Consider the following 24,870-nt stretch of genomic DNA (forward strand, 5'->3'; position numbering starts at 1 on the left):
TAGTGAAGTGAAAGTGAGGCAGGACCTGGTGGCTTCTTGCAGGTGAGGAAGGTCTACTTCTGCCATCTAGTGTTTTCTCTTTTTGCTCCCAATTAACTGGTGAAATAAGTTACTATATTTTTGATTAATTATTTAAATTTGAAAACACCTCTGTCCTGTACATTTGTATATTTTATAGATATTTAATACTCTATTGTTCTGAAACTGGGCCTAGTGAGTGGCCCTGACCCAGGGAACCCACTGCTTGTTCTGGTTGGTACTGGTTGTGAATCGTTAAAATTGTGGTTACTGTACTTAGTGTTACTGTAATTTGAAGCAATCTATGGCACAAAAATTTCCCTCAGGATAGATAAAGTTCAATTGAATTGAATTGAATTGAATGGCTTGAGCGTGGTACATTCCAAAAAAAAAAAAATATGATGGTTAAATCACACTTGATACCATGTAGCTTATCTTTTTAAAGAATTTGTAAATGTAACTGACAGTTGTCAGTGAAGCCAATGATCTGTTGATCTTAAATATCAGGACTTGTGAGTCTAACAATGGCACAGCCTCGGTGCTGAAGAGAACTTTAAATCAAAAATTGAATTGAGTCATGACATTAATATCAAAAGTCAAATTGAATCTCGCATTTGGAGAATCTTGACACCCCAAATAATGGTGCTTGTAGGCGAATTAAGTTGCCTTCAGACAGAGCCAGGCTCGCTGTTTCCCAGTCTTTATACTAAGCTAAGCTAACAGGCTGCTGGCCCCCGCTTCACACTGAACAGACAGACAGACAGACAGACAGACAGACAGGAGAGTAGTATCGATCATCTCATCTAACTCTTGGCTAGAAAACAGAGAAGCTGTCAAAGACGTCAAACTCTTCCTTAAACCATCAGTAAAACTTGACTGCCAACATTTCCAGTGAACAGGAGTTAAATTGTTCTCTTACTGAATCCAAGTCATCAAGCTGTTTGAAAATCTACTCATGACAAAGTGAATAAAATAACCATGTTGAATGATAAGAATTTCGGAAGTACAAAGCTGTAATCAACACATCTCTAAGTCCTTAACATTAAAGACCAGAGACAGTAATTCCCTCACCAGGGCCAACAAAGGCTTTCGTGTCACATTTTCAAATGAAGAATCACAACATCAAATATTAAGAACAATGTTGAGTGCTACCAGTGTCCTCGAGTGTGAGGGCGAGGCGTCTGTCCTAAAATAACACGGTGCAAATCAAGCCCTTTGTCGACTGACTCTCAGACAAACTGGGCATTGCCCTGGCAAATTAGAATATGGAGATGTAGAGCGTATCCCACTGGGCGCAGGAAGCCACAGGTGTACTTTTAATTAGGTGTGCGACATTTCCAGTCATTAAATAGGCAGCATGCACAGGGGCTCTCAAGGTAAATAACCACATTAGTCGGACACACACACACTCTAAACAGAAATACACTGCGATCATACAGAACCGAAATGGGTCTCAGCCAGTGGTGGAAAGATGCAGTCTGTTACTTAACTTAAGTACACTTCTGTAGTTCAGTATTTACATTTTATAATACTTTGTACCCCTAGGGCACAACTTTTTAGTTTAGTTTCGTTTATTCCACTATGATTATCAGACAATTATAATTACTAGTTACTTTCCACATTAAGATCATACATTAAAACATGATGAGTTTATTAAAAAAAATACTGCATTGTCTCGTTCTTTGCTTGTGGCCCTTTCAGAAAAAGCTGTCTCATTTAGGTTCCTTTATATTTTTGTCAGCAGCTCCACCAAAGCGACATTTCCCCTCAAAACCTCTCACATTATTTAAATATCTCTAACGCAGTATTCAGATTCACACAACAGCAAACTGTTAGAAAAGTGAAATGATTATTAAATAAATATATAAATAAATGCTCATTGTTGCAGCAGAGCTTTGTTTTGTCTTCTCTCTTCCATTAATCATCTCCCGACCCCTCACATTTATCTTACGACCCTTTGGAGGGGCCTCAACCCTGGGAACAAGTGGAATACACTACCTAACTGTAGCAGTCATTAAAATAGCACCACCTCATCCAGTTAGAACAACATAACGCAGTATATGGACTGATGCATCAGTATTAAACTGATAATGTAAAAATTATTTAGACACTACCTGGCCTTTTGCTTCATCCACCACTTCTGCTTGCTGCAGGTTTCTCTTTCAGCTATTTCAAGTGTGGTAATAGAGTCATGCAGGAAAGAGTCTTATAACCCAGAAATAAGTACTCTTAGCACTCTTGCTTCCCTTTCCTCAAATTCAACAGGTTTGCCAAATGGGTTTTCAGTTAGATGTCTGAAAAAAGGTCTGTGGTTAACACTGTGACGGCCCCTCCCTTTACTCTGGAGGTGTGTGGGCTTGCTGGTTGCTGGTTGGTCTGCTTTGTCTTTCAGGAGGGACTGTCATCAGCTGATGCGCTGCACCTGGGGCCGGTGAAGCGGTTATATTCTGATACCAGCTGGCTCTCGGGGGCTCTGACTCGATCCACGCCGTACATGAGGGCACCGCGGTGCGGCCGTGCCTTTTCTGTTGCTTTTGTTTTGGCACGCTTACACATACACACGCATCCACACACGCCTACACTACTGATTACTGACACTGATTCTCACGTATTTCTTAAGTTTATGTTAATAAACGCATTGATTAGTTTGAACCTCGTCTTCCCTCCCGTTTTTTGTTGCAGCCTAAGAGCCGGGTTGTAACAAGTGGGGGCTCGTCCATTGTTAGTTTTCGTACCGCAGGTGAGTCCTGTGGGCTGACTACCGTTTTTTTTTTTTTTGTTTTTTTTTTGTGAATGAAGTCCGTGTTGTGGGTAGCGTGACGTCAGTGCACAGCTGTTGCTGGTTTGGCTTGTGTGAATGGACGCTCAGCTGATTGCTCGGGAGTAGACGAGGGTAAGTGTTGTTCACATTTTGCCTAGTCGCTGCTTGGGGCGCGAGGTTAAGTGTATGCCTGTTTTGTTTTTGTTTATTTGTTTAGTTGAGGCAGCGAGTCCGGCAGCCAGCCGCGGCCATCGTAAGTTGCCGTTGTTTCTGTCCCTGTTAGGCTTAAGTGCGGACTCCCTTTGGTGTTCGTAATGGGGGGGTTGTAGTGTGGTGTGAACGTGGCTGGAGCTATATGCTCGGGAGCACGGCCGAGGCTGCAGGGGGGGTCGCCGATTGCTGGTTGCCTCGCCGAGCTTACGGTAAATGGTGCATAAATACCCGCCGTAACTAGCACCTGAAGACTAGGGGGGAGCTTAGCTAGTTTCGTTAGGCAGTTAGAGGGACGGTACTGCGGTGACGCTCAGGCTGTGTGGCTGTGTCGGCTTGCAAGCCTTGTGTTTTTTTTATGGCCAGGTAGGCAGTGGATTGCGTGAAGGGGAGTAATGGCGAGTGTGGAGGAGTTTTTGGCCGCGCCGTCCGAGCTGGTGCTAGATTGTTTTTCGCGTGAGCAATTGGTACGTGTTGCAGAGCATTTTGACCTGGATGTGGGTGATAAGAGGAAGAAAGAAGACATGAAGAATATTATTAAAGTTAATTTGTCCGACAGAGGTGTTTTTGGACCTAAAGCACAGGCTGATGGTCAGGGGCTGAATAGTGTGGAAGTGTCTGGCTTTGGTGATACTGTTTTGACTTTTGAGCAGAGAAGAGAATTATTGCATATGCAGCTGCAGTTAGAGGAACGCAGGTTGAATATGCAGCAGCAGCTGGAGCTAAAGAGGCTGGAGTTGGAGGAACGCCGGTTGACGTTACAGGCTGAAGGGGCCGCTCGTGCCTCTAATGCCACTGGTAGTTCCGGGTTGGCATTTGATGTTGCCGCCAATCTACGATTAGTCCCTCAGTTTAATGAGCGGGACCCCGATACATTTTTCTCTTTGTTCGAGCGTGTAGCTGAGGCTAGGGGTTGGGCTGACCCTGATCAGACTCTACTATTGCAATGTGTGTTAACAGGTAAGGCTCAGGAAGCTTATTCAGCTCTGTCAGTGGCAGAAAGCAGGGTTTATGCGTCAGTTAAAGGGGCCGTATTAAAAATCTATGAATTAGTTCCTGAGGCCTACCGCCAGAAATTCAGATCCTGGGAGAAGTCTGGCAAGCAGAGCCATGTTGAGTTCGCCAGGGACCTGGTTACCTTTTTTGGTCGGTGGCGTACTGCTGCAGGGGTTGACACTTTTGATGCCTTGTGTAATATGGTTGTTTTGGAGCAATTTAAAAATTCTATCCCCAGTCACATTGCAGTTTATATTAGTGAGCACAAAGTGAAGACTGCAGCTGAAGCCGCCTCATTGGCTGACGAATATGTGTTGACCCATAGGAGGGACTTCCGGATCTCTGAGAGTGCTGGTACGTATCATGCCCCAGCAAAGTGGGAGGAGAAACGTCACTCACGCCATGGTAGGTCTGAACTCACAACACAGGGACAGGCTCAGCCTGTGTTTTCAAACGTGTGTAACTTTTGTAAGGGAAAGGGACACTGGAAGGCTGAATGTCCCAAAGCTAATGCTCGATGGGAAAATAGCGGGGGACAGGGTAATTCTGGGGTTTGTGCTGTGTCTGTGGAGCCTGTCTCTTTTGTCTCTCATCCTCAACAGCCCAGGAGGAAGAGGGAGCCTGATTTTTCAGTATTCATGTCGGAGGGCCGTGTGTCGCTGGATGGAGGTAACACCAGTGTACTGGTGAAAATTTTGAGGGACACTGCTGCTTATGACTCATATATTCTGAGCTCTGTGTTACCATTTTCTGTGGCTTCCGATACTGGAGATTTTGTGTTGATGCGGGGAATGGGATTGAATGTTGAGCCTGTTCCATTGCATTCTCTCTATATTGACTGTGGTTTGGTGCAGGGAGAGGTTTCCATGGGGGTCCGCCCTGAGCTACCAATAGAAGGTGTGGACATCATCCTGGGAAATGGCCTGGCTGGTAGCCGTGTCTGGGCAGGTCCACCACCCCCGATCGTGTCGTCTGTACCTGTGGTAACTGGTAATTTGGATGAAACTGCCCAGGATTTACCTGAAGTATTTACAGCTTGTGCTGTGACGCGAGCTATGAGCCGCGTAGAGCAGGAGGAGCCAGAGAAAAGTGAAGAGGTTGTTGTTAACATTCCAGTCTCATTGTTGTCCGTTTCTCACAGTGTTCTCGGGGCAGAGCAGAGAGCGGATCCGTCCCTGGGACAGCTGTTTGAGGCTGTTCTTACCACTGAGGATGGCAGAAGCGCTGCTAGTGGTTACCTGCTGCAGGAGGGCCTTCTGGTGAGGAAATGGTCGCCACATGGGGAGAGGTTGTTTGGACAGCCAGTGGTTCAGATTGTAGTTCCCGAGAAGTTTCGCAACGAGGTCCTTAAAGCATCACATGACCAGTTGGGTCATCTCGGTGTTCGCAAAACGTATAATCACATTCTGCAGTATTTTTTTTGGCCTCGGTTGAAGAGGGATGTCTCGCGCTTTGTAAAATCTTGCCACACTTGTCAAATGACAGGTAAACCAAATCAGGTCATTAACCCAGTTCCACTTTGTCCCATACCGGCAACTGCACAGCCGTTTGAACATTTAATCATTGATTGTGTTGGTCCTCTCCCTAGGTCTAAATCAGGTAGTAACTACTTGCTAACAGTGATGTGCCAGAGTACACGTTATCCAGCTGCGTATCCTCTGCGGTCCATCACAGCAAAGGCGGTGGTGAAATCACTTACTCAGTTCATGTCCATTTTTGGAATACCAAAAGTTGTCCAGAGTGACCAGGGCTCAAATTTTTCATCCCATCTTTTTGCCCAAGTATTGAAGCAGTTAAAAATCCGACATAGTATGTCATCTGCGTACCATGCACAGAGTCAGGGAGCATTAGAGAGGTTCCATCAAACCCTTAAATCTGTGTTGCGTAGTTATTGTGTTGAGTTGAACCAGGACTGGGAGGAAGGGTTACCGTGGCTCCTGTTAGCAGCCCGAGAGGTAATTCAGGATAGCACCGGGTTTAGCCCCAATGAACTCGTCTTTGGCCATTCAGTGCGGGGGCCGCTAGCATTGCTGTATGACGCTGTGGCACCACCATCATCAGATCCCCCACCAAAATTAATTGACTATGTGAATGGGTTCCGGCACCGGTTGTACTTAGCAGGAGAGATGGCTAAAGAAAAGCTGCTCTCCGCTCAGAAGAAGATGAAGCGGTTGTACGACTGTAGAGCTGAGCAGCGAGTATTTAGTCCTGGTGATCAGGTCCTGGCATTGCTGCCTTTGGTCCATTCACCATTTCAGGCCAAATTTTCCGGTCCGTTCACTGTCCTGCGTCAGGTGACCGAGCAAAACTATATTCTATCTACACCAAACCGTAGAAAACCAACCCAGCTCTGTCACATTAATCTTTTAAAACCCTACTATGTTCGGGAGCCCAAGCCTCTGTCAGCTGTCGCAGCAGCGGGGGGTCCGCTGACAGCAGGGGAGGACGATGGGGTTGCAGCACCCGATGACGGACTGCTGCGGGGTAGATTAAAGAACAGTGAGTCATTGAAGAATTTGAGTTTGTTGTTGGCTCATTTGTCTGAGGAGCAGAGGGTGCAGTTGTCTAGTTTAATCCAGCGCTATCCAGGTCTGTTTGGTGACACGCCAAGTCGTACACACCTAGTGAAACATGACATAGACGTGGGAGATGCACCTGCCATTCGGCAGCGCTTTTATAGAGGTTCAAAAGAAAAGCTCAAGGTCATGAACGCTGAAATCCAGTACATGCTTGAGAATGGTATCGCTGAGCCGTCATCCTCAAGCTGGGCGTCGCCCTGCTTGCTGGTCGAAAAGGCTGATAAAAGCCCAAGGTTTTGTACGGATTACCGTAAGGTGAACGCAGTCACAAAACCTGATGCATACCCACTCCCTCGAATAGAAGACTGTATAGACCAGGTTGGTGCGGCGCGTTTTGTGAGTAAATTTGATCTACTGAAGGGATACTGGCAGATCCCACTCACAGACCGAGCAAAAGAGATCTCAGCCTTTATCACACCTTCTGGTTTATTTTCATATTCAGTGATGAGTTTTGGTTTGCGCAATGCGCCGGCAACGTTCCAGCGGCTCATGAATATGGTTGTGTCTGGTTTGGAGGGTTGTGCTGTGTATTTAGATGACGTGGTCATCTTCAGTGATACATGGCAGGAACATCTGGCCCGTATTGAAAGCCTTTTCGTGCGTTTGAGTGATGCCAAGTTAACTGTGAACCTAGCAAAGTGTGAGTTTGCGCAGGCTACAGTTGTCTATCTTGGTAAGGTTGTGGGGCAGGGGAAGGTGTGCGCTGTCCAGGCCAAGGTGAGTGCAGTGGCTACCTACCCAGTTCCCATCACAAAGAAGGAACTACAGCGGTTTCTGGGCTTGGTAGGGTACTACCGCAGTTTTTGTAGGAACTTCTCTACTGTGGTAGCCCCTCTGACTGACCTGTTGAAAGGGAACACTTGTTTTGTTTGGTCATCTTTGTGTCAGAAAGCTTTCGAGAATGCAAAATCTATGCTGTGCTCATCTCCTGTCCTTGCAGCTCCTCGGTTGGATCATCCCTTTAAGATGCATGTGGATGCGAGTGACGTGGGGGCAGGTGCGGTGTTGCTGCAGGCGGACTCTACTGGGGTAGATCGGCCCGTGAGTTTTTACTCCAAGAAGTTCAATTCTTTTCAGTTGAACTACTCAGTGATTGAAAAAGAGACCCTTGCACTGATTTGGGCATTGCAGCATTTTGATGTGTATGTAGGCTCAAGTGTTCCTCTGGTCGTGTACACTGACCACAACCCTTTAACTTTTTTGCATTCCGTCCATTGTCCAAATCGCCGACTGATGCGATGGATGCTCTATTTACAGTCATATTGTTTGGACATCCGCCATATTAAGGGCTCAGATAATGTTGTGGCTGATGCCCTTTCACGTGTCCATTCCTGTTGATTATTTTGATTATGTTGACTCGTTGGTGTAACCCTCTGGTCTTCTATACTCCTACTGTTCCTCTTAAATGCTTCTTCAGGCGCCGGAGTTGCAGGGGTTCAGGATGAGGCTGGTTGGCTCGCAGGAGACGAATGACGGTCAGTGTGATTCTTGGTCTAGCATAAAAGTAGAATATAGTAAAGGAAGGTGGCCATGGTAATTATTGTATGTATTTAGTGTCTTTATGTATAGTGTTCAGTAGGCTAGCAGTTGAGGTGTTCTTACTGGAACCCCTCTTTTGATGGGGGGGGGTGTGACGGCCCCTCCCTTTACTCTGGAGGTGTGTGGGCTTGCTGGTTGCTGGTTGGTCTGCTTTGTCTTTCAGGAGGGACTGTCATCAGCTGATGCGCTGCACCTGGGGCCGGTGAAGCGGTTATATTCTGATACCAGCTGGCTCTCGGGGGCTCTGACTCGATCCACGCCGTACATGAGGGCACCGCGGTGCGGCCGTGCCTTTTCTGTTGCTTTTGTTTTGGCACGCTTACACATACACACGCATCCACACACGCCTACACTACTGATTACTGACACTGATTCTCACGTATTTCTTAAGTTTATGTTAATAAACGCATTGATTAGTTTGAACCTCGTCTTCCCTCCCGTTTTTTGTTGCAGCCTAAGAGCCGGGTTGTAACAACACAAGCTTAAAAGAATACTCAGACGATTTGGGAGTTATGCCCTTTCTCTATCATTTTCATAGTGAGACATGATCGATATCTTTTTTGTGTCTGTACGTCCAGTGGCTGGGTCTCAGCGGTTAGCATTGCACTTATAGGGGGTCAGTACGTCCTGCGCTGTGATCCGCAGAGTGATACACTGGTGAGTAGGCACAGGCACAGACGTAGCCTGTAAACAAAACTCGGTTGTTTATTTAGCCTAACGATATCTCTGGACTATAGTAGCTGCAATGGACGACTTTGAACGCGATTTTGAAGAGTTTCTTGTAGCGGACACAGATCCAGAGCCATACCAGTTTGAGCCGGAGTACACATGAGGAACTCCAGGTGTTGGATGCTGAGCGGGTGAGAAGAGAGGCTGAATCCTCCGAGGCAGCGGAACAGCAAGGGGCCCAGGGGAGACGGAGGTCAGGGGAGGATTGGTGGTGTAGCTGCGGGGCTTGCTAACCTATGCCTACGGAGGTGGAATCATTTTGCTGCACAGAATGGGATTCGGTGCTACCATCGTTGGGGAGGTATATCATCAGGAGGAAAACCGCTGCAGAGAGCGCATCACAAGGAGTGAAAACTTTGCAGCAATCACTAATCCTGGCATGATTGAAACATTTTTTCGTGTTACTAAGATAAACTGGAAAAAAACGCCCCAGGCCTGCAGGAGCTGATGGACAGCTTTCAGTCGAGTGAGTAATATCGTCCGTGTCGTCTCTTTGTTTGGTTTTACCAAGTGACCTAGCGTAACGTTACCTGTCCCAGAGCCAGCTGCAGCTCTTGCTCACCGGTGTATCCCTCCGTGCAGAACGTAAACACACTATAGTTCCACGTATCAAACTTCTTCTTAAACAACTAAAAAAGGACTCTCGTTTTTTGAATTAATGTTTAAACATGCTTGTTTTAAATGCACGTGCAGAAATACCAGCTTCAGGGTTTCTGTAACGTTTATTTGTTCACTTTCACCGTAGGCTACTAACCCCCTATAAGCGCAATGCTAACCGCTGAGACCCAGCCACTGGACGTACAGACACAATAAAGATATCGATCATGTTGTCTCAACATGAAAATGATAGAGGAAGGGCATAACTCCCAAATCGTCAGAGTATTCCTTTAAGAGCTCACGTATTGTTCTACGACATAGGGGCAGCTGTGGCTCAGAGGTAGAGCGGGTCGTCCACCAATTGCAAGACTGGCGGTTCGGTCCGCATGTCGAAGTATGTCAAAGTATCCTTGTGTGAGTGTGTGAATGGTTACTAAGTAGCAGGTGGCACCTTGTATGGTAGCCTTAGTCACCAGTGTGTGAATGTGTGTGTGTGATGTGTGTGTGAATGTGACTCAGTGGTGTGAAAAGTGATTTGAGTGCAGGGTAGACTACAAAGGGGCTGTACAAGTGCAGTCCATTTACATAAAATGCGTCAGTAGATACCCCACTCAAGAATTTTGAAGCTTTAAAGTGGCTAAAGCAGACTACAGAACGTCATCACGCTGAACATATTTTCTGCACTAATCCAAAATTCAATAGAAAACTCCTATTGGCTTGTTGAAGGGAACCAGGGGAGCCCTATCTTTGTGTCAGCTGACAGAAAAACTTCATCCATGATGCACTAGGTCTATAACAATGGGTTGAAAGAGTACAAGTCGAAATGTCCAAGTTCCCAGTTGGAAATTTCAACTGGAGTCGTATTGCAGACTTGGAAAGTCAGAGGAACTACACCAACCCTGACCTCAAAATCCAAGATGGCTGCACCCTGCTCTCTCGGGTGAAAGTCGATGTTTGTTGGACTCATCCACCACCCCTCCCACCCGCCCCAGTCAGACTTTTGCTGCCTTAACCACAGCAACCAGCTGCGTATCATGTCAGCATCAAAGTACGCCTTTTTTCGTTGATTATTGGTTTTGTTGGCACTGTCCAAGCGCCAGATTTCGACAATTTCAGAGTGAGACCAGGCTCCGGGGGTAGTTTGACAACCTGCTGTCTATCCTTGGGTCGTATAGCTCTGGGTATCTGGCAACCACTACCACCAGTTTCACCTCCGTTGTTTACCAGCTGTTAACATGTTCTCATGACCACCACAGAAGGCCCGACTCTTAAATAATCCTATTGGACAATGGAAAAAATGAGATGATGTGGGGTGCTTTTCCTTTCTGAGTTGAAGTTTTTTCAACTCAAGGAGTTTGGAGCGCTCAGGCAAAATACATCAGGCACAGAAACGTGAGGTGCGTCACAACGCAAAAACCGCAAGCAAAAAGCTTCATTCTTATTTAAAACAGTTACCCGAAGCCGCCTCCAGCTGCTAAAATACTTTCTGTGTGATCAGGGCCTTGGCCTGTCTCTGTCTCCCCTGGCTCTCTTGTCTGGCATGTGTGTTAAACCTCAGATTTTAGTGCACAGGCATCACCCCTTCAGTAGAGGAATGTGAAAACACCTCTCTAGCCCAGATACAAGTCAGTATAGTGAAGGTCAGACATTTTAGGCAACATAAACATCAGAAACACACATTTTTCAGTGGAGGCGGGCTTTAATTAAAGGATCGTAACACTTCTTTCACCACTTATCTCATCAAAGTTGACGGGTGACATATTGCAGAAGATATTACATCACACTTGATCAAAATATAAAGTGATTTGAAAGTCGTGGTGGCATGCAGACACACACACACACATCCACACAAACTTTGTCTTTCATCTGCTCTATAGGTATTTTTTCTAAAGAATGCAATCAAAAACAAATCAATACGAGCTGCCATCTTGTTGTCAAAAGTCTTTCGGATTCCTGCAGAGCACTTAAAATACTATAAATAAGCACATGGATCATTACAGCATTGTCCTGTGGATTCTCGACGCAGCCGATGTTCTTCTTGCCCACAAGGATCAAGTTGATTACTAGAGGAAACCACTCAAAACCGCAGTACAGCAGTAATACAACCACCTGCTCAAGCTGTCTGACTCCATCTGCCTCAGCGTGTAACAGCAAACAACATAATGTTGTTAAACTCGTTGTGGACACAGTGAGAGTTCCAGCTTTGTACCTGATGCTAATTATCAGTTCTGAGTTTGTTCGTTAATTATTGATCACCTGCTTGCGATATCATCTGATTGAGGTGTCGACTGACTGTCTGCTGAGCTGTTGCTATCTTTGTATAATAAAAAAAAAAAAAAAAAACAATGCAGAGACTTTGTATGCATGCAGGCTCTCAGTGTAATGGGATCAGATGAATAAATAGTGTGGCAAAGAATGAGATATGAGCTGAATAAACAGCACAAATTTAGGCAGGTTTGTGGTGATAAACATGCAAACAAACACAGTGTGTTTGTGTGTGTGTGTCTGTGGGGGGATGCCAAGAGATAGGAAGAGAAGGAGAGAAAAAGAAGTCCTATTAAGGATTTTTTTTTTCATATGTGGCTTCAATGAAATCTGAATCCTGGAAGAGTTTCTGTGTTTTTACAGTGAAAACAGTCAGTTAGCACCTTCTGCCTTATTTTGTTTTTATTATTTTAAAGGAGATCTAATTGATTGTTTTTCAGTTGTATATAGTAAAGGTCAGTACAAATACAGTGGTGTGAGGTTACTAAGTTCATCTACTCAACTACTGTGCTTAAGTCCAAAATGTAGGTACCTGTACTTTACTTGAGTATTAGCATTTCATGCTACTTTATTCTTCACTTTATACTCCCCTAATTTTATTTGACAGTTTAGTTACCAGTAAATTAAAGTTTAAATACAACACATGTGAGTTAACAATACATAATGCAGTGTTACATGCACAGATGAAGCCAGAGGTTCCCAACCTTTTTCCTTAAGGGACCCTTTATATCATTGAGTCAACTGACGATCTCTGACTATGAGGCATATGACAACATATTTTATAGATACTTCATAGGGTTGAGCCAAACACTCTGAAGAAATGAGTATCTGGTACATGATGTACTTTTTTAAAGTACAAATATCTGAGTAAAATGTTTCAGTATCTGTACTGGTGATGAAGAAAAATCCTCATTTCGGTAGCTGTGTTTAATCTCTATGGAGGAGGATTAGGGCAGTGTTAAAGAAAAGAATCTTAGATTTTTGGAAATTAAGTCATAAATCTACGAGAATAATGACGTAAATCTACGAGAATAATGACCTAAATCTACAAGAATAAATTCATAAATCAACCAGAATAAAGTCATAAATCTACGAGAATAAAGTCGTAAATCTACAAGAATAAAGTCATAAATCAACCAGAATAAAGTCATAAATCTAAAAGAATAAAGTCATAAATCTACGAGAAAAAAGTCGTAAATCTACCAGAATAAAATAATAAATCTACAAGAATAAAGTCGTAAATCTACGAGAACAAAGTCATAAATCTACAAGAATAAAGTCATAAATCTACGAGAATTAAGTCGTAAATCTACAAAAATATAGTCGTAAATCTACAAGAATATAGTTGTAAATCTACAAGAATATAGCCATAAATCTACAAGAATATAGTCGTAAATCTACAAGAATAAAGTCGTAAATCTACAAGAATAAAGTCATAAATCTACGAGAATTAAGTCGTAAATCTACAAAAATATAGTCGTAAATCTACAAGAATATAGTTGTAAATCTACAAGAATATAGCCATAAATCTACAAGAATATAGTCGTAAATCTACAAGAATATAGCCATAAATCTACAAGAATATAGTTGTAAATCTACAAGAATATAGTCGTAAATCTACAAGAATAAAGTCGTAAATCTACGAGAATTAAGTAGTAAATCTACAAGAATAAAGTCATAAATCTACGAGAATTAAGTCGTAAATCTACAAGAATAAAGTCATAAATCTACAAGAATAAAGTCATAAATCTACGAGAATTAAGTCGTAAATCTACAAGAATAAAGTCGTAAATCTACAAGAATAAAGTCATAAATCTACGAGAATTAAGTCGTAAATCTACAAGAATAAAGTCGTAAATCTACGAGAATTAAGTCGTAAATCTACAAGAATAAAGTCGTAAATCTACAAGAATATAGTCGTAAATCTACAAGAATATAGTTGTAAATCTACAAGAATAAAGTCGTAAATCTACAAGAATATAGTCGTAAATCTACAAGAATAAAGTCATAAATCTACAAGAATATAGTCATAAATCTACAAGAATATAGTTGTAAATCTACAAGAATATAGTTGTAAATTTACAAGAATAAAGTCGTAAATCTACAAGAATAAAGTCATAAATCTACAACAATATAGTCATAAATCTACGAGAATTATGTTGGAAATCTACAAGAATAAAGTTTTCTAGTCTTCCGATCACCACGTCACATTCACCCACCACACACACTGGTGGCTGAGGTTACCATACAGGGTGCCACCTACTACTCAGTAACCATTCACAAGCACTCATACACCAATGGAACGGTTCAGTATCTTGCCCAAAGATAATTCAACATGCAGACTGGCTGAGCTGGGGATCGACCGATCCTCCGATTAGTGGACGACCCGTTCTACCTCTGGGCCACAGTCGCCCATTTAGGTCCCTACCATTTCTGCTTTAAACACCACCTATCCCAAGTATGGCAGCCAGTCACTGTAGTGGAGCAAAAAGAAAGACAACCTGTGGCCCAAAACGCATTTTCCCCATAGACGTATGAAAAACTGTTCACAGGACACCTTGAACTGTAAACAAGGTCAATTGTGGGCTGCATACCGTGGAAGCACATCTGGAAGCTAGGAAAAATTTTTGCCGTATGCACCAGGCGAACAACTCCACTGAAATAAGTAGGTGCCATTTTGGGGTTTGATAACTAGTCATTATTAAAATCTATGGGGCAGATATTTAGATGATTGAACAGATACAGATACAGATAATGGTTTTCTCACCCAGCCCTCATACTTAGTTTTATATGCAATGCATAACAATACAAAACAACTGATAAGCTGTACAGATAACTGAAATAGAACGCCATAACTGCAGGAAGTTTGTGGAGAACGAGTGATTTGGAGATTATTACCTGTATATGTTGCATCAAAGATGAGTTTTCCTGATATTTTAAGGAACTTTTTATATCATTCTCTCTATTTTTTTTTTTACCATCATACATACTTAATAGGTTTCTTGTTGATAAATTAAGTGTTTCCTTCTCCCTGACGCTCGGCCATTGTTCTATTTGCTCTGTGGTTGTTTTACCTGTGTACTTTTCCAGCACAGGACGATGCTGTTTAGCAGAGAGGAAATGCTCTGTGAATGTAGGTGATGTTCATGACTTCACTCTGTCCTTATCTTGTGAGGTGTTGTTTTATTTTTTTTATAATGCAAAGAAGAAACAGCTTGCAAACCGCAGGGCTCCAATGTTCAGCCCATTTATTAGCACCATGTGCACACGGTGCTAATAAATGGACCGTTTCTTCTTTGCATTCTACGTTGTTTTCGGCTCAGCACCTGCCTTTTTTGTGGTATGGATGTGCGTGTGGACCTTGTACTCTTTATTTTTTTTATAGAAATGAAAAAATGCTGAGATAGAAGACTACTGTAAGTTTTCTTACACCATTTCCCATCTCCAGCTCGTTTGAAACTCGTCTGCCAGACTTTTAATTCCAAGAGACAAGACCACAAAACTCCCACTGTTGCGATGCTACACTGGCTACCTGTTAAGTATAGAGTTGATTTTAAACTTTTATTGATTACTTTTAAAGCCCTACATGGCCTCGTTCCAACATATATTTAATTTTTACTTACGCCCTGTGAGCCTTGCCACTGCCTGCGCTTCTCAGGTAGGACCCTCCTAACTGAAACTGGGTATTTTCCCGTTAGCAAACTCAGTGTCTTTCTTTAAAACACTCCTCAAAACATACTTTTACGGGAAGGGTTTTTACAGTAAGTCTGTAGTGTGTCTAGTTTTTATCCTTCCTTTATCAATTTTATTATTTATTTACAAAATTAGCATCAATCATAATATGACTGTATAACACTCAAAGACACCATTTTTCTGGATAAATAAAGTAAAGTAAAGTAAAGTAAAGTTTTGATAGTGTAATTACACTTTGCTGATAATACTTAAATAATAATTTTAATGCAGGACTTTAACTTGTAATTTGTAATAATTACAGTAGTGCCATCGATGCTTCCTCCACCACTGCTGAAATGTCACTTTCTGTATCGGTGTTAATAGGACCAAAGTAGGAGAGACAGCGAGACAGAGAGTTTCCCTTGTTCTTCAAATGTCTAAATTTTTCCAAAGCTTGCAGCAGAAAGATGCGTGGCCTCGGGTTGCCTGCAGGCTGTCATCACTCAGCTCCCGCTCCTGACACAACCAAAGTTTCCAGGTCAGGGAGGAGCACAAACTCTGACTGCTGGGGTATTCTGTATCAAGGCAGGAAATCGCTGTCGTCGTCGCTCACATCCCCTATCCATATTTTATGAACATGTGAACTCTAATTATGTTGCCGGTCTGCACACTCACACTGATTCCATTTAGCAGCCCTCTACCACCGGCACCTCCACCACATCTGTATCACCTCAGTGTTGCTGCCTGTTGGAGGAAGCTTCAGAGATGTTCTCCCCTGGCTTCTTGAAATATACAAGCCACGTACACTCAGTTAATCAAAAGTGAAAAGCCATTAGATGAGATATAGAATATGTTCCACTTCACAATGGCTCTGCAGATTGTATGGGCAGTTATGGCACTGCAGGGTTGGTGACACACTGCCCCCTGCAGGCATGTCGCAGGAACATCCATCTATCTGCTTTACAGCTGCTGTGGCATCATTATAGCCTCAACCATCGTTTTAAAAGAGCAGAATGGCAGCATTTATAGGCCCTCCCTGAAAGAGTTCTCAGGTCATCTTCCTCCAAATTGGGCAATTAAAGTCTAATTTATTAAAATTAAGGAGCTCGACATTAACACTGCGTCTGCACAGATCTCTCTCTATGTGGTGCTTCCCTCTGCTGGGTTTATTTCACACCACAACTTCTAATTTACTAAAGGAATAAGCTCCTTTATTTGACTTAATCCAGAGGAATGCCTTTTTCATTACAATGTGAAAATTAGATTTATTATTTTGCTGGAAAAATCTAATCTCCCCCCCCTAAAGTGTTGCAAATGATTCATTGCAGCAGACAATGGTCACAACTTCAGACACACATTCATTGTTGAGTTCTACTCACTGAAGTTGTGTGCAATCTTCTGGTTGAGCATAATATGCTGCGTATGGCTCGGCTCAGCGGCATCAAACGTCCCCAGATCTTTGATGGCAAATTGCTCGTATAGGCGGGATGTGTCGATTTCAATCCTCCCGGTGCTTTCTTGTATCCAAAATGATTTTGCAATCTGCCAAGAAACAAATTAATTCAGGGCTGAGACAACTCCATTATACGAGGAAATCAATGTTAACATTACAAAAGAGCAACACTGGGGAAGCAATAACTGACAGAGAAAACAAAGAGTAATTCCCAACGATGATGCAATATGAGAAATAATGAAGTGAAACCAAGTTGAAACTGACCTTTCAGAGTTTGCCACAGTCAGAAAGCACTGCATTTAAATATGAATAATTCACACTAATGAGATACGTTATAAGCCTCATATTTAAAGGATAACTTTTGTATTTTCCAACCTGCTCTCTCTTTTCCCACAATGTTGTGTCTGAGAGATGAATGGAGACAAGTGTTTTTTAAAATGGTCCAGTACTGAGCGATAGAAACCGGCTGCAATGTAATTACTTGGGGCAACTGGGCGAAGTCTATGTACGTCCACTAAAAGTGTTTGTTTTTGCCGCTTGTTCGCTCAGATTGTTCTCATAAGTGTCTGTAACATTATTGAAAACATTCTTCCAAAGATGCACCTTTTTGCTTAAGAGTAAGATCCTCTTTGTTTAACTAGAAACAGCTCCAAAATCACCAAACCCACCAGACTCCATGTAAATAAACAGTAATTTTAGCATGTATAGAGGCAACATATTTTCACATCTAACTGGGTGAATTGAGGGTTTATTCAACCAAACCAGAGCTGGTGATTGTTGGAACAGTGAAAAAAGCTGTTGTGGGTTCACCCTTTGAAAACAGCGGCTGGCCACGAACGACCATGGGATATTGTTGCTTGCATGATCTAATTTAATAAATCGATCTATAGTAAGAACCATATTAGCGAGAGCATTTATTGTTTTTGCAGCAGGAAACTAAAGCTTCTGTCTTCTAGCACCATCACATCATTATCTTACATTACCTAACTTTACCTTACTTTGGGAGTGGTGCAAACATGGTATGTTCCTGTAATGGCCACGGGAGATTGTTCTTTGCATAATCCTGTACATATCAATTTAAAATAAAAATCATAATAGCAAGAACCTTCATTCTTTTTGCAGCAAAAAGCTAAGGCTTCTGTCTTCTAAATCATCATGTTGTTACCTTACATTACCTTACTTTACCTGACTTTGGGAGTGGTGCAAACATGGTATTTTGCTGTAATTACAATGGTATTTCCCTGTAATGGCCACAGGAGGTTGTTATTTGCATAATCCTGTACATTTTTATTAGGGCCCGGCCGATTTAATCGGCCGATTATAGCCATTAGATTATTATAGCCATCGGCCAAAAGTTGGCCGATTGACGCCGATGTTAACACTTAATATTTTCATCACTATTAAAATGCAGATAATGTGGTGTTTTACTTAGAAATGATGTCTTTGTGTTACTTTTTGCACTATAACCTACCTCTGTTAAACTGGCGATAAATATTAGATTTCTGGTACTGTGAACATACATGTGAATGTCATAATTCATATAGACTTTGCATGATTATTTTATTTCCCAGAGGTTTACTGCCTTTTTGCACATCATATTTTTGATTTATTTTGTGTTCAAATTGTTCATATGCTGCTTGTTCCACACAGTTTCTGAAAATATTTGAGCAGGTATTTCGGGGGTTTATAAATTGAAATTTTTTTCCATAATATCAGCATCGGCCCCAAAAAATCCATATCGGCCGGGCCCTAATATTTATTTTGAATAAAAACCATAATAACTAGAACAGTCAGTCTTTTTGCAGCAGAAAGTAAAGGCCTCTGTCTTCCATGTCATCATGTTGTATGCTCGTAATGACGTCATTACGCTATGTTTCATGTGGTGCAAAAATGCCCTGTGGCACCAGACAAATGAATGATAAATCTGTCAAAATGCCTTTGCAGTCTGCTCATAAAAATGTGCATATCACAAAAACGATGATATACATAATTCGAATAACTTGTGAAATGTCAACAGATATTTTGTTTATGTTTTTTGTGTTTATTTTGTGAAATCTGATGGAAAAACAAAAAAAAAAACAATTTTTGTATTTCTTTTTTATGACCCAATTTCAATTCTTTTTATGAATTATTATGGCTTATTGACTTGTGTAACCTTTTAGATAAGGTTGTACAGATTTTAGGAATGTGAAGCATTTGAAGATACTCCAAGAAATGACATCATAATAAGCAAAAATACCACTGTAGGCACCTGCTCACCGTTTCTACAACAGAAAGGATCTTACTCTATAACAAAAAGGTCTGTCTCTGTAAGGATCATTTCCATAATGTTGACAGGCACTTGAAATAACATTCTGAGCCTGTACGTGGCGAAAACAAGCACTTTCATTGGACGTAAATGGACGGCGCTCAATTACCCACAGGGATTACATTGCAGACAGACAAAAGTGATTGTTCCCGTTAGTCACTTAGACATTAAAACATGACATAATAGGGTTCAGGTTACCCTTTAACTGTATGAGTACTGTATGAGTATGGTGATTTAGTGTTTTCTGATGAAGGAAGTTTTAACTGACAGCTGACAGTGTTACCTTGTCTGAGCCAACTTGGTCCCAGTGGAAAGCCTTGGTGTGTGGTTTTTTCAACTTCATTGGGATTTTGAAGGGTAAAGGTGGGGGTGGAGGGATGCTGGGGGGTGAAGGCCCTTTCACAGCTGATGAGCTTGATTCATGGTTAAGAGACTCTGGGACTGTGGTAGAGGACGTGAGGGCAGTTTTGGAGGGTGAGGGTTGAGGGGAGGTGGGCAAAGATATGGGAACGACACCGGGGGAGGTTGGTGGTGGGACGGGAGGCAAAATATCAGGCGTGATAACAGCAGTGTTCTTCGTGCTGCGAGGTTTAGGAACAGGTTTTGCATAATCGGCTGAGGGATAACTTTGATTTGTGTCACCAGATGATAAATGATCTCCACCAGCAGGAGTTGGAGCCGCATTTTCATAATCAACTGGAGGATAAGTTATATTCTCGTCACCAAATCCACCACTTGACTCAGGCTCTGCGTCACTGTCCTCTGCATCTTCATCTATGCTGATATGTCGTAGATCCTTTGTTTGTTCAAACAATTGTTCCGCCATTGACTTCCTCTTCCAGTCCCTGCACAGTCTGTGAATGGCATGGACCCAAGCGTCTCGTTCCTTTTGGACAGCCCCAGGAGCAGCAGTTTGATCTGGTACAGGCACCCGGAACCTGTTATAAATCCACAAAACTTAACTTCACTCATGAACTGAGGCAATTCAGGTAATTAACACTTGAGGCCTATATTTACAACATTAGCACTAAATGACGCTGCATCATAAGTGCCACAGTATAAATAAATGCATTGCAAAAGAGGCTGCTAACTGACATTTCACATTTTTTTCAAGACTGTAAATTAATTTGATGAGAAACAGCTGATGTCTGAATTAATTTACTGCTGTTTATTTCCACATCTTAAAGAAACATATTCTAGGGTTGTATGAGGTACCTATCCATAGTCAGTGCAATACCTACAGTAGATGTCTATCTGAACGCCCCCAGTTTGGAGAAGCAGACAGAAATGCCAACACAATAGCTATGTAATGTACTGCTGTGGACAGGGGCAGCATTTAAAGTGTTTTAGCCACCTTAAAATAAAAATCAATGTCAGTTTAAGCGTATGCTAGGATATTTTCAGTGCTTTACTTTGCTGTCAGACAGCAATATCCGACAAGGAACTAAAGCTGTTTTCTATGTTTATATAGGTTTATTGCTTTAGCATTTTAAAGGTCCAGTGTGTAAGATTTTGGGGGATTTAGTGCCATCTAGCGGTGGGGATTGCAGATTGCAACCAGCTGAAACTTCTCCCGGTTAGAATTCCTTCAATGTTCATTGTTCAGGAGGTTTTTACCAGGAGCCGAATTATCCGCAGAGGTCCTCCTCCTCTCCAAAACGAACACGCCAGGTGATTTAAGCTGGTAAAAACACTGTACAAAGCAGTTTCACATTACAAATCAGTGTTTCTCCAATGCTGTTTGGTATGACGGAGATGTGCCGTTAGCTCAGCACCTGCTAAGCTGTGCTCACGTTTTTCTTTGATAATTTACAATCCAGATGTTCAGGAGGTTTTTACTGTGAGCTGAATTATCCACAGAGGTCCCTTCCTCTCCAGAGTAAACTGACGCAGTGATTTAAGCCAATAAAAACACTAAATTAAGCAGTTGTATATATATATATATATTTTTTTTTTTTTTTTTAAAAAAGCACTGTTAGTCCCAAAGGGGCTGCTAGCTATGGTGGCCAATGCGAAAACGCAAATGGCCCTATTTAGAGCCAGTGTTTGGTTTGTCTATTCATAGCAGTGCAACATAGCAATCTGTGTAGACAAGAATCCACTCCCTGTGTAGATATAAATGGCTCAGTCTAGGGTAAAGAAAACAATGATTTTTATTGTCAGGTGATTGAACACTAAGGAACAAAGGTATTATTGTATTCCATTTCTGTCAGTATATCTCCCTAAATCCTGCACACAAGTATTCACACGGGGAGTGAGTTCCCCTCACATTTCTGAGTAAACAGGTGTTTTTTTGTGTGAAACAACTAACAGCAGGGAAGTCAGGTTGAAATAAGGAAGGAAGAAATGCTTGAGAGACTCCCACCCCACAGCACCACCCCAATATAAACAGAAGCAGAAGAAAAGGTACAAATTGGTGCAGAAATTCACCAGAATGCAGGAAATTAAGAGTTTGACGCCCTAAAGAAAGCACAGTTATATTCCATTTTTGCCAATATAGCCCCCTATACACTGAAACTTTAAAGGGTAAGTTTGGATTCACCAAAGTCACACACTAACATGAACTACCCAATGAAGGCAGCAGTAAACCAGCAACTCCAGTGTTCTGCAAGGTAAAATTACTTATGTTGCCAAAGGAGATTGGATGCTTTGACTCTGAAGCCACAGGTGGATATGATGACTTCAACTCATCAGTAAGGGCTGTCTGACAGCAAAGTCAAGAGGTGAATATATTCTAAATATGGCAAACACTTTTTAGGTGGCTAAAAAAATGTTGTTGTACAGTTTGGACAAATGTAAGCACTATTTCCAGAGTCACATGACATTTGGGAAGAACGTATTTCTGGGTTATTCTTGGTCACTTGAGGCGATTCTGTTAAGTCTTAGGAATCTATGAAGCATTAAAACTTTCATCTGCTACACTGATTTGGACAATTAAATGGCTATACAGAAATGTATGTCCTGTTGTTTTGGAATTAAGAGTTGGCAGCGGAAGGGGTAATCCCTATGTTCACTGAATATGCAAAAGGTGCTATTCACAGGTGAGGCCAGGTCCTTGACATTGGAACAGACCTTAGACAGGATTCGATGACGTAGCCTCCTTGAAATTCGTCCATTTACGGATCCTTCCTTGACTTTGAGAAACACCTACCGAACCCCAAATTGCTCCCGATGGCTGTTCCATCAGTGTGTGTGTGTGTGTGTGTGGGTGAATGCTTACTGAGTAGCAGGTGGCACCATGTATGGTAGCCTCGGCCACCAGTGTGTGAATGTGTGTATGAATGGGTGAATGTGACATGTAGTTTAAAAGCACTTTGAGTGGTCGAAGAGTAGAAAAGCGCCATACAAGTGCAGTCCATTTTACCAACCACCACCTACTGTAGATAACACACCGACTGTTGAGTACCTCATACAACTCCACTTTAAAAAATTTGAACTGTCCCTTAAGTAATCCTCACTTACTTGTACTCATTTTTGTGGGTGATCAGGGTGAAAGTGTCGGAGCTGTGAGGTTTCTGTACGCTGGTGTCGCCATCTGACAGGTGAATCACGATGGACCTGGGCACCGAGTATGTCACCTCACCATCGGTGGAGCCCCGTCGCCTGAAGGGGACCAGTGTTAGCTGGCCTGGGTGGAGCTGGACCTCATATCTGGAACAAAATAGAGAAGGTAAACCATCACAACAGGACCTGAGCCGTCCAAAGACCACAATACATACTGTTTTCGCAGTTAGTATACTTGAATTCCATGTTATTTATTGTGTAAATACTGTAGTTATGGGGATTTGTGTGTAAGAATATTATATCAGACAGTTATTACTCAAACCACCAAAACCAGTATTTTTATGTCTTAGAAGATGTCTGGAGGAGATCTTTAGTTTTCTTTAGTCGTCACTTGTCTATGTGAGCACAAATTAGTCTTGATTCATATAAAGTGAATTAAAGAGTTTTACTGTAATAAGGACACATCCTTACTTCACCCATTTGAATGATGCCAGGCCTCCTCGGTGCAGTAACAAGACGCCTTCCCGAAGGCTCTGTGGTGTTTGAGGCTGCTGACCTGTCTCTGCATCACCCTCAGAATCACTGTATATGTTCCCATAAATGATCTGATTCACAAGCTGCATTATCTGAGAACCACCAGCAGGAAAAAAATACCAATGAAAGCATCAATAACAACTGGCCACAAAGGAATACAAGACCTCCCTCGTCTCAGCACACATTATTTTAACATAATTGACAGCCACAACAGAGTTTTACAGAGTATAAATATAAGCAAGACAGTTTTACATGAACTGGTTTCTTTTTATATTTTAAATGTACTCAGAGTATAAATTCACCTTGTGTTTGTCCTCCAGTGAAGTGGCCTCCAGTTCATAATCATGGTGTCCTTTAAAGGAAATGGAGAACCTGGAACCTGATCCATCATCACAGCTCTTGACAGTTGAGAAGGGAAACTGTCGCTTGATGATGCCTTTCTCGATGCTGCACAGCATTTTGGTCTTGAAATCAATCTGGGTTGGTCACAAGAGTTTAAATTAGTGTGGTAGCACACGTCTACTGAATATATAACACAGGACAAATGGTCATATTTGATGTCATGATATAGTTTTCTAGCCACATTAGCAGGCTGGTCCACGTTAAAATATCTCAACAACTACTGATTGATGAATCCTTCTGACTTTGAGATTTGGTGCAAGCATTCATGCATGCCTCCCTCTGGATGAATTGGAATCACTTTGGTGATCTGTTAGAGGAAGAATGTATGATTTCGATTGATTTTGAGAATTGTTGTGTCTTCGTCAGCTTAGAATGAGCCCTTTGATCGACATAAGCCTCTCTACTCTTCCGACCACTCAAAGCTCTTTTACACTACATGTCACATACACACATTCACACACTGGTGGCCTACGCTACCATACATGGTGCCACCTGCTACCCAGTAACTATTTGCACGCACTCACACATAGATGGAACAGCCATTGGGGGAAATTCGGGGTTCAGTATCTTGCCTAAGGATACTTTGACTGGAGGAGCCGGGGATCAAACTACTGACCTTCTGATAAGTGGATGACCCACTCTACCCTCTGGGCCACAGCCACGCCACTTGTGTGGGGGGAAGAGTTGTCTTGTGATTCGATGTCTTTGTAATGTGTGTAGCCCACCGCTGGGAGATTTAAAAAGCAGCTAGCAGTTAGCAGCTAACTCAAAGAAGAACAGCTGCCAAAAATGTCCACAAACTGAGGAGACAGGTCCAGGAGCTCCTTAGCCTTTGAGATCACCCACCAGGACAAGAACAGTAAATGACTGCTTACATTCACGTTCATTAATTGCAAATGGGCGGCACGGTGATCCAGTGGTTAGCATTGTCGCCTCTCAGCAAGAGGGTTCCTGGTGTGAAGCCAGGTTGGGGGAGCCCTTCTGTGTGGAGTTTGCATTGTCTCCCCGTGTCAGCATGGGATAGGCTTCAGCCCCCCCATGACCTCCAACAGGATAAGCGGTTACAGAAAATGAATGAATGAATGAATGAATGAATGAATGAATGACGTAAATGATTTTAGTTGACATGTTATGCCATTATTATTGTCTAGAAAGCAATGCTGATGCGTATGTTATGTGTCACACTAGAGGCTGATTTGTTACACGTCACACCCATCCCGCCTCTTTTGCTTTCACAACATCGCCATGCTATTTAAAACCACACATTAGGCTGCATTATGCTTGTGTTGTTCGCTTCTGTTTA

General features: G+C 42.3%; 1 protein-coding gene across 1 annotated transcript in view; it reads right to left on the reverse strand.

The window, feature by feature from the left end:
• The window catches only part of LOC117258589 (uncharacterized), a 77,894-nt gene that overhangs the window by 45,996 nt on the left and 7,028 nt on the right, over positions 1–24,870 (reverse strand). Inside the window, exons 4-8 of the mRNA XM_033629615.2 lie at positions 23,468–23,641; positions 23,103–23,257; positions 22,590–22,778; positions 19,411–20,065; positions 16,746–16,908 (exon numbers count right to left, since the gene is read on the reverse strand). Coding sequence (XP_033485506.1) covers positions 16,746–16,908; positions 19,411–20,065; positions 22,590–22,778; positions 23,103–23,257; positions 23,468–23,641 — 1,336 coding nt within the window. The remainder of the gene's footprint in view (positions 1–16,745; positions 16,909–19,410; positions 20,066–22,589; positions 22,779–23,102; positions 23,258–23,467; positions 23,642–24,870) is intronic.

The sequence above is a fragment of the Epinephelus lanceolatus genome, chromosome 8 (assembly GCF_041903045.1).
Source record: "Epinephelus lanceolatus isolate andai-2023 chromosome 8, ASM4190304v1, whole genome shotgun sequence".
Classification (NCBI taxonomy): domain Eukaryota; kingdom Metazoa; phylum Chordata; class Actinopteri; order Perciformes; family Serranidae; genus Epinephelus; species Epinephelus lanceolatus.